The 16,928-nt window shown below is 46.7% G+C and overlaps 1 protein-coding gene across 1 annotated transcript in view; it reads right to left on the reverse strand.

Moving 5' to 3' along the window:
* AR (androgen receptor) overlaps positions 1 to 15,864 on the reverse strand; it is a 297,520-nt gene extending 281,656 nt beyond the window's left edge. Inside the window, exon 1 of the mRNA XM_084814267.1 lies at positions 14,163 to 15,864. Within this exon, the coding sequence (XP_084670393.1) occupies positions 14,163 to 15,391 (1,229 nt within the window). The 5' untranslated portion in view covers positions 15,392 to 15,864. The remainder of the gene's footprint in view (positions 1 to 14,162) is intronic.
* Between the last annotated feature and the right edge of the window lie 1,064 nt (positions 15,865 to 16,928).

The following is a 16,928-nucleotide window of genomic DNA, read 5'->3' on the forward strand; positions in this document are numbered from 1 at the left end:
AAGCAGATGAGATTAAGAAGAGGTGGCAAGAATACACAGAAGAACTCTACAGGAAAGATCTGAATGTCCCTGATAGCCATGACAGTGCGGTCACTGAACTTGAGCCGGACATCCTAGAGAGTGAAGTCAAGTGGGCCTTAGGAAGCATTAGTAACAACAAAGCTAGCAGAGATGACAGTATTCCAGCTGAGCTATTTAAAATCCTAAAAGATGATGCTGTTAAAGTGCTGCATTCAATATGCCAACAAATCTGGAACACTCAACAGTGGCCACAAGACTGGAAAAGGTCAGTTTACATTCCAATTCCAAAGAAGGGCAACGCCAAAGAGTGTTCAAACTACCGCACAATTGCGCTCATTTCACATGCCAGCAAGGTGATGCTCAAAATCCTACAAGCTAGGCTTCAGCAGTATGCGAACCGAGAACTACCGGAAGTACAAGCGGGGTTTAGAAGAGGCAGAGGAACTAGAGATCAAATCGCCAACATTCGCTGCATCATGGAGAAAGCAAGAGAATTCCAGAAAAATGTCTATTTCTGCTTCATTGACTACGCTAAAGCCTTTGATTGTGTGGATCACAACAAACTGTGGCAAATTCTTAAAGTGATGGGAGTACCAGACCACCTTACCTGTCTCCTGAGAAACCTGTACGAGGGTCAAGAAGCAACAGTAAGAACCAGACATGGAACAACCGATTGGTTCAAAATTGGGAAAGGAGTACGACAAGGCTGCATATTGTCACCCTGCTTATTTAACTTATATGCAGAGTACATCATGAGAAATGCCGGGTTGGATGAATCAGAGGTCGGAATTAAGATTGCTGGGAGAATTATCAATAACCTCCGATATGCAGACGATACCACCCTAATGGCAGAAAGAGAAGAGGATCTAAAGAGCCTCTTGTTGAGGGTGAAAGAGGAGAGTTTAAAAGCTGGTTTGAAACTCAACATTAAAAAAACTAAGATCATGGCATCTGGCCCCATCACTTCCTGGCATATAGAAGGAGAAGAAATGGAAGCAGTGACAGATTTTACTTTCTTGGGCTCCAAGATCACCGCAGACGGTGACTGTAGCCATGAAATAAAAAGACGCTTGCTCCTGGGGAGGAAAGCTATGGCCAACCTAGACAGCATAGTAAGAAGCAGAGACATCACCTTGCCGACAAAGGTCCATCTAATCAAAGCTATGGTTTTCCCAGTAGTAATGTATGGCTGTGAGAGCTGGACTATAAGGAAGGCTGAGCACCGAAGAATTGATGCTTTCAAACTGTGGTGCTGGAGAAGACTCTTACGAGTCCCCTGGACTGCAAGGAGGTCAAATCAGTCCATCCTAAAGGAAATCAACCCTGAGTGCTCATTGGAAGGACAGATAATGAAGCTGAAGCTCCAATATTTTGGCCACCTAATGCGAAGAGAAAACTCCCTGGAAAAGACCCTGATGCTGGGAAAGACTGAAGGCAAAAGGAGAAGGGGACGGCAGAGGATGAGATGGCTAGATAGCATCACGGATGCAATGAATATGAACTTGAGCACGCTCCGGGAGAGAGCGCAGGACAGGAAGGCCTGGCGTGCTATGGTCCATGGGGTCATGAAGAGTCGGACACGACTGAACGACTGAACAACAACAACAAGCAGTGATGATTACCTTTAACAGTTGCTGTTCACAAAACATTGTTGGGTGATAGCACAGACATCACTGAAATAGTGAGCCAATTAATACATGTAGTGTGATTTTTTTTAAATGTCCTTTTTCTTTTAAAACCCATATCTGCAAAACAGAAATATGTGAGACTGCTCGACCTTACAGGGCTGTTGTAAGGATTACCAAAGTGCTACAGATTATTAAAAAAAAAAACCCTCCTGTATTAGCTTATTATTATGATCCTCTTCATTCAAGCCTATGTCTCATGTATTTCTCTGACAGGCTCCTTTGCCTTTTACAAAATTTCTGTGACAAGCAGGATTTCAACCCATGACGTTTTTTTCAGCATGGAGTTTCTGGAGAGGAGAGATCCATCATCAAAGGCGCAGGAGCCCCTTCAGAAAAAACACGGCAATCAAGCCTCATTCCTGTGCCATTCATTCTTACCTTATTATTGTGTCATCTGTGTATCCCTTTTCTCCCCTGGCTGTGGTCCTTGAGAGAGACCACCATGAACCTCATCTAAGCATGTATTCTCCTTCAGGCTGAACAGCACTGTGCTTCTCAATGTCTGAGGCCTGCCCCCCCCCCACAGAAACTGAACAGCTGCTCAGATAAACACAACCTCCTTCCACCTAGCCCAGGATCCCCAACCTTTTGAGGTCAGCGGGCACATCTGAAATTTTGAGGGCTGTGGGTGCTCTCACAAAATGGCTGCCATGTGGTGGGTCTCGCCCATTCATAAAATGGCTGTTATGGGGGGGGGGCATGGTCTGTTACAAAACACTTATTTCCCAGAAGGCAAATGGGAGAGTAAAAGAAAAGTAACTTGTCCAAGAAGAAAGCAAAGGTGGCGTCTAATCTCCAAAACACAAAACCACTATTTTTAACTCAAGTAAAGAAGGCACTCTAGGGCAAGAGTTCACGTTGCAACATGCCAGCCTCCTGGGGTTTTTTTTAAACAAAAGTTGTAATTTTAAAAAATCTTTAAAATACAATAAAAATTAGGAGGGGAAGGGAGCCTGGTGGTTGCCAAGGGAGGTGACTGCAGTCACCACGTTGGAGACCCCAGTCCTAGCCCAAGGGCACTACAAGGTCATCCTTTTCTTTTCAGTGAGTGGGAGATGTGTACGTCAGCCCAGCCTTCCACTACCAGAGGGTGGGTGTGGGTGGCCCATGGACATCACCATGGCAACTAGGGCCACGAGAATTCCACAACACATCAGGGCCAGATGTCTTTCTGAATCCGGTTACCAGTAGGACAACTGTCGGCTTTAGGTTTCCATGGGTGCAATGAAGGGACTGGCTTAGCCCCATTCTTTCCTCTTTTTCCACTTCTTCAAGCCTAGAAAAAAGATCTGCACTTTCTTTTGTCACAGCCAGATGTTAAGCCATGGGAGAGACCCCCCTCCTCCCAACTACAAGTGCCCCATAAATTGTTTCTGGGGTGCTTTCAAATGCTCTTTGTGTCAGGCAGTGCAACAGTTAAACATCAGACACCCCAGCATAGACCAAAATGCACAGTACATCATGTGATAGAATTGGTCTTGGACGTCAACCTCCATGCAGGCAAACTGCGTAACTATATGCACCTCCATGAAAAAAATACCCCCTCTACACCTGTCTGCCTCAACCAGGTGCCTTCCAGATGGGTCGGACTACAACTCTCATAATGACCATGCTGGCTGAGAATCCTGGGAGTTTCCCATAATTACAGAAAAGTGTCAAGAAGGATCATTCAAGACATCCTCCCTGACATGTAGTTCTCTGTGTACAGGGATTCAAACATCTAACCCTTCACCCAATGCATGCTTACTCATTCTGAAGTGGTGCAGTCCTTTTACAATATGATCAGCGTCTAGGCATGGCTATATTTAGGGGAAGCTCAGATTAAATTTAGAGGCTTCCCTCTACCATTACTCAAGATGACTTTAATGTTATGTCCCAAGAATCTCTTTATAAAAGATGAAGGCAGCGAACCAGGCAGAAGACCAAACAAGGACCAGTACAGTTTAGGTTGGGTTGAACTTGTAAAGCTGCTCTTCAAATTGAATAGAGGGCCTTCCTGGTGGTGACACTCAGTTGTGGAATAGTCTCCTCAGACAGGCTCACTGGGGGCCTTCTTTATGGTCTTTTCAATGCCAGGTGAACAGCTTTTTATTTACCCAGGCCTTTTAAACACCTTTCATTAAGGAGGGGAAAAATGGACTCTCAATTGTTAAGTAGTGTTCTATTTTATACTCCAAACTACTAATTTTTTGTTTTATTCTCCTATGGCTAGAAGGAAAGCTTTTATGCTTTATTTTATTGTTTCTGTTGTTGCTGTTTATTATTTCTTCTGTAGCCACTCAGAGAAGCTATGCTGATAGGTGGCCATATAAATTCAAGAACAACAATGTATTTCATTTATTTTCTATATTTGGATGCCACAACTACAACGTAACAGTGCCCCCAGAGTGGCTTATGTTTTAAAGACAAAACTTAGAAGGGTTTGGTTTTGGCAAGCAATTCATCATTTCTTAGGCACCTCAGATTTCAGTTGGTAATATGGGAATATTACTGATTTTATCAGCCAGTTATTAAATACAGACTCTAAGGGTGCAATCCTATGCATGTTTAGACAAAGAAAAGGCCTTTTCTCTGTCTAAACATGCATAGGATTGCACCCTAAGCCTACAATCTTCTACTAAAAGAGATCTAAAATGAGAAATACATTAATGTTTGTGTTCCTATTATTTTACCTGCTCCTTCCCTATTGTTGACCACCAAGCCAGCTTGAACAGAAAAGTCTCGCACTACTTCTAGAAGAAGCAGAGGCTCAGGAATTCAGCAAGTCTCCTGCGGGGGGGGGGGGATCCCAGATGTGAGGGGTAGCCACCAATAATTCCTCACTTGCAGACCTGATGTGGCTTAGAGATATTCTAAGTATTCCAGAGAGCATTCCCAGTCAACATTATGCTGGAACATGTGGAGGTGGTCCATTAGTCACGTTAGACATACCTTCTAAGGCTTTAACAAGCCCCTCGAACCGAGCCTCGAATGAAGGCAAGAGGGAGCCGGAGCAAACACTGGGACTTGCCCAAAACAGGATGGTGACTGCGGCATTTTGTAATGGCTGAAGCTTCCAAACTGCCATCAAGGATAGCCCTACTTACAGCGCATTGCAGTACGCGATGTTTTCTAGCCTGCGGGAAAGTATGCATGAGCAAATTACGACAGATAATCTGCTTCCCGGCTCATTCACATATACAGCAGCTCACTGTATCAGACTCCAGAGTTCATGACTTTTAAGACCCGTTCAGGGCAAGGAAGAGGGAAGGGCTAATTGTAACTGGAGAGATAATGTGACCCAAACTCTCTGCTTTTTAACTCAAGCTAATAAAGATAAAGTTTAAACAAAGGTGAAGGGAGAGAGAGAGATTGAGGAGAGACAGAAGAAGAACACATTTATTTTCTATAACAGACGACAGGCTTTATCACAGCTATGATAAATTATCTGGAATTTACAGTACATAAAATGGGTTCTACTCACTATGGATTGTCGAGAATGTTTCAGAAAGCCAGCCAGAAGGGCAAGTTTCAGAAACAGCATTCCTCCACGCACGATTTGCCTTCAAAAGGAATATCTACATACTATTGCCATTAAAGTGAAGCAGAAAGGTCAGAGGCACCCAGCAGAAAACAGGGGCCTGATCCTATTCTTAAAGATGCCAACAGGAACATATTTGGGAAAAAAAAGTTGTTGTCTGAACTCTGGTTTTCCTGAATTCCTACTTGCAGAGTTTCACTATCCCCTGCCTTGCACACTCACAAATACACACCTCTACGTGAAAATTAAAGGTTCTGAAAAACAGGAATCCAAAACTGGCTTTTAAAAATTTATCCAAGAATTCACAGCAATTATAGAACAAGCTAGAGTAAAATAATCCGAATTTCCAGAATTATTGGTTTTAAAAATAAAGTAATTTAGTTGGACCATAAATGAAGTTCTCAGTAAGAGAACTGAAACACTGATGAACCAAGCCTAATTAATCCTAACAGTAAATTGGGCCCCAAAAAACATTATTAAAGATGGTAAGGGGGGGGTCTACTAGTACAAATCCTGCAGTGTGGGGTACATATTAGAGAACTCTGAGGCCCCAATCCAGAAAGAAACTTAGACATGTTTAAGTCCACTGAAATCAGTCAGTCACAAATATTTTACTGTCAAAGGAACTTAAGCATGGATAAAGGCTTTAAACACTACAGATAAGACCCGGCAATCTGGATTAAACTAAAAAGTAGGGAATTATCCCATAATGGGTGACTCTGCAGTCCACAAACAACTTGAACTAGCAAATCCAAGCAGGCTAATCCTGAAAGACTTGCTGTTCATACTGGGGCTGGTGTTTATTTTTTTAAAAAATAGAGATCAGAGCTCCATACAAATGTCCCTATTTCATTTATTTTGGTTACTTCCTCTTATTTCTACTACTACTATTATTATTAGTAGTAGTATTAGTATTATATTGTAATTAATATTATCTTACCAGCACCAAGATACCTTCTTCTAGAGACATTAAAATAAACTTATGAGCCATAAGTATTGCAGTTACATGATCAAACCCAACAATATTATGTCGGTAAAATCGCATGCTGAGATGGCACACACTGTAGAAAGATTATAATCTATTTTACAATGGAATAAGTCAGAGTATAATTAACAAATAAATGGCAGAGAACAGGAGCAGCACAGGATAAAAGGGCTGGGAAAGATATGATCACAGAGACCAGCCACATGAGCCCACCTAGACCTTCTCCGCTTCTCTCTCTCTCTCAATTTATTTAATCCACTTAGGGGTTCCCTCTCAAATCCACTTAAGTTTAGCAGCTGGCTCATTCTGTCATTAAAAAAAAAACTTTGCAGCAACTATAACCGAATCTCCTATTTATTTTTTGATTGTCTGTCTATAAGATTATCTCCTGTGAACCATTTTCAGTCCTGGATTTGAACATTTCTATTACTGAACATACTGAAATACTGTTGAAAACATTCCAATGAAAGTACAGTAATATAACTGTGACAGATGCGACTAAAAAACCAAAAACAAACTATATACCAGCATACTTCTGAAAATGGTTTATTATATATATAATAAGCCTCAAAAGCAATCCAGATGTGCTTGGGTTTTCTCCCTTGCCCTCCTTCTCCACTTTCCCTTTGTTAAGTTAAGCAAAATTAGCAGGAAACTTTAAGCCTTGCAAACAGAAATCCTCAAGGTAGTGATGGGACACTGGGCAAGCTGCACCAAGTTGTGCAAACCTGAAACTTTAAATAAGACCCAGCACAGAGTAAAATTTGCTCCATTCCAACCTTCCCACCTTCCAAACTAAGGAAAAGTTCAGCAGTGGTATCAGACGGTGAGGTGCTCTTTCGTAGTACAGTAGAGGATGCGCCATGACCAGTGCAGCCGTTACTGAAATCGTATTCTGCAGGCCCCACAGACAGATAGTGACCACGGCCTTCCAGTGCAAGAAGCCCCATGGACTAGCCATCAACCATCCCTTCAGCCAACCAGTCCTGTTGTCTCCAAAGGCACTAAACCTGGACTGATTATTTCTCTTTTGGTAAATAAAGAAGCAGCTAAAATGAAGCATGGTGTGAGCCAAGGTGAGGTGGGGTAATGCAGTGCCCTCCAATGCAGAGAGACAAAACAGTTTCAGGATTGAGCGGCACAGAGGAAGCAAACACAAACGTTTACAAAAATGGAAGGGGTGTGTCCACTTTTAACGCCTCGAATCAGAGCAGGGAGAATGACAAAGAAGGCACCCAAGAAGGGGAACTGAGGTGGTATGAAGGTGTGGGGGAAGATACCCTCTAAAAGGACAGATGCTGGGTAGTCTCACTGTATGGCTTCCAGGCACACTACCCCTTAGCCCCAGGTACAGAAGCTAGAGGCTGCGAGGGAAAGGAATTTTTGATATAGCCCTATGTCAATCTCCTGATTACGCATAGCTGGATTAAAACATTTCAAACTCATCTGTGGCATGATCAAAAATTTTGAGAACCTGCATCAAATATACAGGCACCATATGTAGCCCTACTGGGAAGAAGGAGGCAGAGGGAAATGCCAAAACATCCTTCAGCACTGGCACTCATTTCTTAAGTGCCTGGGTTTGTATGAGCCCTGTACTTAGAATTCCACCAGGATGGATGATTCTGTCAGTTTCTCTTTCTCCTGCATTCAAAACCTTAAAATCTCAAGTTCTTTCCATCCGGTATATGAAGAAGTTTGCATGTTTTGTTAAACTCAAAATGAAATGAAATGAAATTCTCACCCATCTGCACCATCCAAATTCAGTAGGTACAGCTATTCCAAGAATGGACAGGACCATCTTACACCTGCCTGCCCTGTAGCTGTTAAAAACAAGGAGTCTGCCAGAAAAGAGGGGGCAACCCTAGTTCAGTACCCCAAACATGGTTGAATACAGAGGGATTCCCTCCCAGACGTGTAAGAGTTAAGCACTCAATGCCTTGGATCTGGATGGACAAATCAGTCAGTTTCGGTTTCTCCCACATTCAACTTTTTTAAAATCTTAAGTTCTTTCTGTTCCATTTACGAAGACATTTTGGTGAGTTCTTATGAAAAAAATAAGCCAAATGAACTTCTCACCCACCCGTAACATCCCTAATCAATGGCCCTGGCACTGAAAACACAATCCTCATCTCTGGTGAGCCCTGAAGAAAAGTGAAGGAAAGCGGTGCACTTGATGGCCTCCTGACTCCTGCTTTAGCGTTGATCGTACTGTAAGAAACGATCGTACTGTTGATCATTTCTTGGGCCTTGCAACATTGCTATGCGGGCCTCCTGATTAATGACTTCATCCATGCCAAATCTAAGAGGCTAGGGAGATAAGTCTAAGTACCAACCGGGATCTAAGGCAAGTAGGTCTCACAGAATATTCCACACAATGGAATATTTTACAGTCCTGGACTATACACATTAAGAGAGCGTCCTGCACCCACTGTCAAGGTTTCCCTATGAAATCACTCCGACCTTGCTATATGCAACTTCAGGCAATATATTTACCTAATTATTTTTTACTGAACTGCTCTTTGCTCATACAAAATATTGGTTTGGACTCACGCACCAAATGATGGACTCACTCAACTGAAAACTTGGGAGGGGAGAAAAGAGAAGTACCAACGGAAAACTGCCTTAACCCCTGCAACTGTCTGCCCTCACTCTAGTTACTTGCTTGAAGGATTTATATCATACATATAAATCAGAAATCCTTATCTCAGCACCAACCATTTATTCCTCACTATCTCCTCTCATCAGGAGTAAATCAAAAGCCACTCACCAGGCAGCCAAACGATAAAGTTACACAGCAACTATGTTCCTAAGAGAATAAATAGCTTCTAAGGAGATTGATCTGTATAATAGCAACAAGGAAAGGGACCACACACAGTCTTCTCTGCCCTTTACTTAAAAAGTTGGAGAGTGAAAAAGCTAAATATGAAGCAGCCATTTGTGTCACTCACTGTCAGACAAATTTTAAACATTACAAAGAACGAAGATGCTTAAGCAGTAACTGACTTCGTTGCTTCACTACAACCTTAATCTACACTCAGGCTGACTCCTGAAAACGTATGTGGACCAACAATGCTCACGTAACGTTACCATCATTGAGAAATAAAGCATATGGGGTAATTAAGGATGAAAGATCAGTAAGAGCAAGCAATTACAAACTTGATTCAGAGAATGCAACGTAACATGCAGCACAATCCTATGTGAGTTCTTCAGAAACAAATCTCGTGGGCTCAATTTACTCTCTAGTAAATGTGCATGGGAATACTGCCTAAACCAATTTATATCAGCAGATGTTGGGGTGGGGAAGCATGACAGATCAAAGTCAGGTGCACTTTTAGCTTTGCATCGCCTACCCTGTTGACTCCGATGAGCATGCTGCTGCATACCATGACAGGAGAGCAAATATTCCAGCGTACGATCCATAGCGTAGGCTAGAGCGCTGGACTATCTGGGGAGATGCAGGTTCAAATCCCATGTAGTCACAAAGCTCACTTGGTGACCTGGGGTCAATCACTCTCTCTCAACCTCATCTCCCTCTCGGGGTTGATGTGAATATAAAATTGGTAGCTGGGGGGGGGGGACAATGTACAACACCGTGACCTTCTTGGAAAAAGTCGGGATATAAATCCCATAAATAAAAATGTTTCAGGTTCCTTTTCTCAAGTGTTCTGCCTTTGTTTATTGTCGTCAGCATTATATGATCCAGCCAACATTAAGCACTTTTAAGTCACATTGGTTTTAACGTCAAACATTTAACCATTTACTTAATTCTCCATTGAAATGAATTGGAAGTAGAAGAACTGGAATGTCAGCTGGAACACAACCTAACCTAAGTCCATGGCCCTTCTAATTATATTCTCATAAGGAAAAACATACAGGCAGTATTCTACTCAACTGCTCAGCAGGAAATAAACCTGCTCCTGGCTTCCACTATTAAGGAGGGGGATGACTGACAAATGCTAGGGCATCTGGCAACTAATCTTTATTAAAATTGTTTAATAAATAACTTTGAACATATTAGACTACTTGCATTTAGGTCTTTTGATGGTTTGTATAGATTTATCATGCCGTATGTACCACCAAAGTTCTGACTACAAGCCTCTGCTGGAGTAGCCAAGCCACATCATGATTGGGGTGGAGGAAACATTATATACCATCTGGTAAAATGAAACTGTAATCCAGTTCCAGTGAAAGCAAAAGGAGTTCTGCTATGAATCACAATGTGAGGTACACACTGCACCGAAGGCAACCCATTAGACCACAGAACACGCAAGCAAGAGCTGCTGTTCCGTTTTGAAACAAATGGACCCACTGGAAGCAACACATAATAAATAAATGGCATTCAACAATTCAGACCACCGTACTCTAAAATTGCAGCGGAACCTAAGATCATAAAATGTAAAGACCTAATCCTGGTCCACTGATGTCAATGGGAGGCTTTCCACTAGATTCCATAGAGAGCTGGATTAGGTCCAAGATAAATGTTAAGAAGGGAAAGGATACTCAGTCACTTACAATGTACCTTAAATAAAAACCTTGGGTAGGCAAATTTGATTCTCAACAACAGTCTATCAAATTTCTCTGTGTCTAGCTCTCAGCACTGTAGAACACTTTCCTATAGCAACTGTGAGATTAATATAACATATTCAGGTGTGACATTCCACAGGCAATTTAAATACTTTGGGTATCTAGAATCCTACTCCATAGGCTTGCCCAAACTAAGTCAAACTGACTTTCTGGGAAGTGGCTGAAAGTCTTTCGTTCAAACATCATGCATGTAATTCTCCTATACTAATCTATGTTCACTTTGTATCTCATCTCAGCACAGTATTATTGATTCTTGCAATCAACATGTATGAATCGGCTAAAAAAAATATAAAACCTTATATAAACCATTTAAATGAGTATTAACCTAAGACCTCGGTTACAATTCCCATTTTTAGGAGACAATGACTACTCACTTTCAGCCTCAATGCACCACCTAATATACTTTCTGTAGACATTTGTTAGCACCAGACAAATACCATTTGCAATACTTTGCAATAGTTTAAGTATTGCAAATTGTACCCTACTAGACAAATAGGGGCTGCAGGCCAAGGCATGGGCCACAAGATAAGGCAGAGGCTGGCATGACTTTTTACTTACATCATTGAGTTGCATTTAGATAAGCCAGGAGAAAATGGCAGACAAAATTGAGAACAGTCAAATACAAACACATGCGCGCGCACGCGCACACACACACGGATTATCTTTACAAAGAACTGTTAGTTAGTTTTGTGTGTCAGCCTAGCTGCTTAGACATTATGGAGCCTATCTTCAAGTGTAATATTCTCCCTGCCTCCCAACATCGATCATAAAGATACAAACAGGCAAAAGCAATGTCAGATTCAGCTGCAGGAGCGTACACCACTGGGATGTCTACCACTTCTAGTTTGCACTTCTAATGTGCCTGAGTTTGGTACATGCAGAGTATACCATATTATTATAATAATGAAATATTTTTGTTAACTTTTGCAAGGGTTGATAAGGATTTTATGTTTTAATGTTATCTCTGCAACATTTCTGTGCAATTTTATGTTTCTATGTTTGGAGTTTGGGCCATTCCCACTGTTCTCCTGGTATTACCTGGGCTCAATTTGTCTTTTTTATTTCTACAGTCCCGGAATCTGGTGGATTACCAATCTAATGAGTTAATTATCAAACTAAATAACTGGTAAACAAAGGGGTGTAAACACCAACCCAAACCACTCCTGGGTTAATCTTAAAAACTAGAATGTTAAGTCACCTTAGAATAAGATCCTAAGCCCACACATTCACTAGAAATGTTCTAATGAAACTGGTGGGATTTTCTCCCATGTAATACATATTAGAATTATAGTACCAGTCACACTCCAATCCATGGGATTAAATCGACTCCCAATACTTCACCTTCAGTGGCTTGCAAAAACCAAGTTTTATAATCCTATATAACTGAATCAAAGACTGAAGTGCAACCCTAGACCCCCTTCACTTTTTTAAAAAATAAGTCAGTGGAAATGGACAAATCCAAAATCAGGAAAGCCACCAATGTTTTAGACATACCTTGCTTTTAACTGTTGCTCATCCTACCTTGCAAATAAATAAATAAATAGAATTAAAATGTTGATAAGAGAATTCACTGCTAGTAACAGCTTTATTGCTTGAATAAATGGAGTCATCTTTACATCAACAGAACAGGCATGGGATACTCAGGGAGTGATAAACAACTGAATGTAACAACTTCATTACAACTGGATTCTGGGAAGGGACTTACCCTTGTCTCTATTTTAACCCATGGCCTTGCAGCAAAGAAAGTCAATGCAGGTGCCACTGGCAACATGGAGACTGGCTAACTAAGAAGTATGCCGAGAATAACCAAACTAATTTGGAGGCCAAGCTAAAACCTATCACTAGTTGTTATCACCAGGTGTGTCAAGCCCGTTGTGGGAGAAATGCATAAAATGAGTGGGCGGGAAGGGTAAGGGCTGAGTGTTCACCACCCATTAAAACAAATAGAAGGCTAACATGAAATCCTAACCATGTTTGTTAGAAAGCAAGCCCTATCCAATACAGTGGAACTTACTTCTGAGCAAATGCACTCATGTTGCGCATCGGTGATGCTACATCAGAGTACCTGATGTCTCATTTCGTCTCAGTAATTGCAAATAAATTAGCACTTTTTTTTTTTTGGTTAAGCGGCATGCATGTAAGTGTTTACATTAATGGTGCAATCCTATGCATGTCTATTCAGCAGTAAGCACTACTGAGTTCAATGGGATTTACTCCCTGGTAAGTCTGTATAGGATTGCAACTAACACTGTGTTTTTTGTAGTTACAATCTATTACTAGTTGTTACATTTGTCCATGAAACTTTCGCTCTCTTGTCTGATATACTAATGCTAAACTAATTGTAAACTATTGAATTAAATATAGAGTCTTAATTCAACACATAACCGTGAGTTTAAATTCTGATGGGAGTATGCGCTCATACTTATTTATGTACACAAATTTATTCACTTTAACATCTCTCTGTGATGTTGTCAGCAGTTCCAGAAACTCTCAAAAGCACCTAAAATAAAGAAAATGTTTTTTAAAAAAACACTAGATCATTATGAAGACACTGATCTGCACTTTGATATGCAAAAAAGGAAAAAGGAAAGATGCAAAAGCTAACTGAAATATGAATCATCACAACTACATATCTCTAATGGATCGTTAAATCACCTTCCAGTATCTTAAGTTTCAGTATGGAAAATCTGGCACAACCACCTTCCTTAATGAGTCATGAGAAGCAAAGTTGTGCAGTTAGCCAGAATCATCGACCAAGCAAAGCAAAATAAAAACTACTGCTCCATTTAGGCAGATGAATCAAACTGTACTAGGAATTCAGAATGCTAGCCCTATCCAATGAAAGCAAAAATTCCAAAAGCCAAAAGCCCCCAGTTTGTAGCCACGGTGAAGAAAAAATACATAGGAAAGTCAGGGCCGATCAGATGTGCAAACCATTCACCAATAAATTGGGGTAAGAGGGGTTTTGTTGGTGTTTGAGTCAAGCAAAGATTTAACACGTTGAACAGACGGGCTGCAATCAAATGCAGACTTACTTACTAATCATCCAAGGTGAAGCTCCCTTCCAAACAAACGTGTTCACGGATAGGTTGCAACGGGGTATCCGTTCTCTCTCTGACCACTGGCCTATTCAGGCTCCGTAAAAGAGAAGTAACACCACCCAAGGGAGTTGGGGAGAAGGGGCCTCAAGAGGTCATCCAATTCACCCTCCGACCACTGGCCCTAAATAATGCCATGCCTGAAGAAGCCCGCCCGCGCCACTTGTTACACCTCCCCCGCCCGTGCCATTCAGTGCGCTGCTAGCGAGACGCGAGAGTGGCGGCCCTGGGGCGAGGGGGTGCGGAAGGGCTGCGCGCTTTACCTCACGTCTCCGTAGGCCCCCGCGTAGCCCTCCATCCAAGGGGCGAGCTCCGTCTTGATGCAGCCGGGGGCAGGAGCGAAGGGTATCCTGCCCACCACGCCTCCCGGGTACCACACTTCGGACGGGAGGTCGCCTCCTTCCTGGCCGGCCGGCCCCTGGCTCCTGCCGTAGCCAAAGGAGGCCGGAGCGGCGCCCTCGGCGGCCGCGCACGGTCCGTAGATCTGCCCTTCCTCGGCGAAGAAGGGGTGCCAGCCCGGGCCGGGAGGGCCGCCGTAGTGGGACGCCAAGGCGGGCATCTCCCCGGCGCGCCGGCACTGCGCGCCCCAGACGCCGCCGCCGGACGCCGCCGCGTACTCCAGGGGATTCTCCAGCTTGATGCGGCCGTGCGAGGCGAGCGCCAGCTGGAAGTTGTAGTAGTCGCGGCTCTGGAAGGCGGCCGCCGACGGCTCGTCCAGCTCCGGCGAGCCCTTGTAGAGGCTCAGGTGGCCGGGCACGTCCATGGCTAGCGCGCCCTCGCCGCCGCCGCCGCTCCCCGGCTCGGCTTCGACGATCTTGCAGCCGCCCAGCGTCACGGCCCGAGCGTGCGCGCCAGGCAGGGCGAACATGCAGTCGCCGCGGGTCGCCGCCAGCTCGCTGCCGCCGGGGGCGTCGAGCGCTTCCACGGCCAGGCCCATGGAGGCGGACACGGCTTTGCACAGCTCCTTGGCGCTCTCGCCCAAGTAGTCCTCCTTCTCCGGGCGGGCTTCGGCAGTGCCGCCGCCCGCTTCGCCGTCGGGCGCCTGCAGGAGGCTGCTCTCGCCCAGGATGTCTTTGAGGTCCCCGGAGCAGCTTTGGAAAGAGGGATCCAGCAGGGCCAGGGAGGAAGAGGCGGCGGCGGCCGACGAGGAGGACGCGGCCGCCGCGTGAGGCTCCCGCTCGTCGGCCTGCAGCCCTTTGCTCGCCGGGGACTGGTCGTCCAGGGGCAGGTAAGAGGGGGACCCGGGGGGTGGCTGCTGCGGCGCCCGCCGGGGGCTGGGCTCTCGCAAGCGGTCTCCGGGCTGACCCTGGGCGGAGGACGAGGAGCCCGCCGCGGCTGCCTGGTGGCTGGTTGCGGCATCCTCCCGCGATCCGCCGGCCCCGGGGCTCTGGAACGCCTCGCGGACGCTCTGGAAGAGGCTTTGGAAAGCTCCTCGGAAAGTCTTGCCCGGCGGCCGGCCGTAGACCCTACCCAGCCCGACGTGCACCTCCATGCCTGGCTGGAGAGGCCGCAGGATCGGCCGGCGCTGGTCGCCCGAGCTGGCGCGGGGCAGTTTCCGCGCCCGCCTGTTATCACAGAGCGTCCTTGGCGGGGGGGGGCTGAGCGAGTGAGCGAGCGCCTCTACCAGCGGGCGCTGCTGTGGCTGACGAGCCGGGCCATCCCTTCCGAGGGCGCGCGGGGCGCAGGGCCGTCGGGGCGCGCGCAAGCCACGGGCAAGCTGGAGCAGGTGCGGCGCCGGGGCGGGCAGGTGCGTGCGGAGGCCGGGCTGGAGGTGGGCCTGTTAGAAGCGTGCGATGCCGCGGCGGCCTCGGGAAAGCGAGCGAGAGCCCGGGAAGGGAGGCGGGAGCAAGGAGCCGGGGGCTACGAGCCGGTGCCACGCCGCCGCCGCCGCCGCGTTTGCAATGCTTAACTCGGCAACTTTCACAGCGGAGAGACCGGAGGCGGCCGGGCTGCTGCTGCTGCTGCGCTTACAAACTGACGTCTCTCTTGCAGACAGCCGCCGGGGCGAGCCAAGGTTACGGCCGAGCGCGGCCGGCCTGAGGAGAGCGCGCCACGGAGCGAGGAAACGCCGCTCCCCAGCAGCGCCCGGCCCCGCCTTCCGCGAGCCTCTCACGCCGCTGCTTGGCCAGCCACGGAGGCGAGTCGGAGCCGCGCGGGCCGGACGCTTCGGAGGTGGCTCGGCCTACCCTGCCTTTTGTCCCCGCCCGGGAAGGGCAGCCGGAGAAGCCTGTCCGGCCGGGGAGGAGCGGAGAGGCGGCGCTCTAATCAGCGCCGCGCCGGAGCTGGCGTTGAGCGGCCGAGCGCCTGGATCCGGGGCGGAGAGAGGAGCAACAAGTGGCGGCAGAGAGGCACCGACCGAAGAGCGCTCGGCGCGCGGGGGACTCCCTCGCCCGCCGCGCCGCCCGCCTGGCCTGCGCGACTCGCCCTCCGCCGCCTGGATTTTCTGCTTTCCCCTGCCCCGCGCGTCTTCCGCCCTGCTGGAGTCGCCGCTCTTCCAAATCCGCTTCTGGGCCGGGGGGGGGGGGGGCTGCTCGCCTCGCCTCGCCAGGGAGCGGCTTCCCTTTTCCGATCCCGCTGCGATCCCTTCCCGACTTTCTGCGCGCAGCTCGGCGGCCTCGGGAGGTTGTGCTGGGGTGTTCCCGTCTGCCCGCGCCTTGGCTCGAAGCCGCGGAGCCGAGCGGGAGGGGAGGGCAGGGCGGGGAGGGGCAGGACGAGCCCGGCGGCGCGGCGCGTCTGTTCTGCCGGCAGGACTCTGCGCGGGGCTCTGCAGGCTGCCCGGCGCGCGTCCACACAGCAGGCTCTTCCGAGGCGTGCAGAGCCGGGGAGCGCGTCGGCTTATGTACCCGTTCTCCGGCAGCCCCGCGCTGCTACTCTGCATACGCACGCCCAACTACACGTGCCCGAAGGCAGGTCTTGCGGAAGCGTGCACACGAGGGAGCGCGGGCTCCGCAAACACGCTGGCAGTTGCGTGGATGCGCGGAGGAACAAAAGCCGGCGATTCGAGATGCTTATCTGGGGATTGCGCCGCA

Source organism: Heloderma suspectum, chromosome 9 (assembly GCF_057233095.1).
Source record: "Heloderma suspectum isolate Gila_16-S chromosome 9, 16-S_ref, whole genome shotgun sequence".
Lineage (NCBI taxonomy): Eukaryota > Metazoa > Chordata > Lepidosauria > Squamata > Helodermatidae > Heloderma > Heloderma suspectum.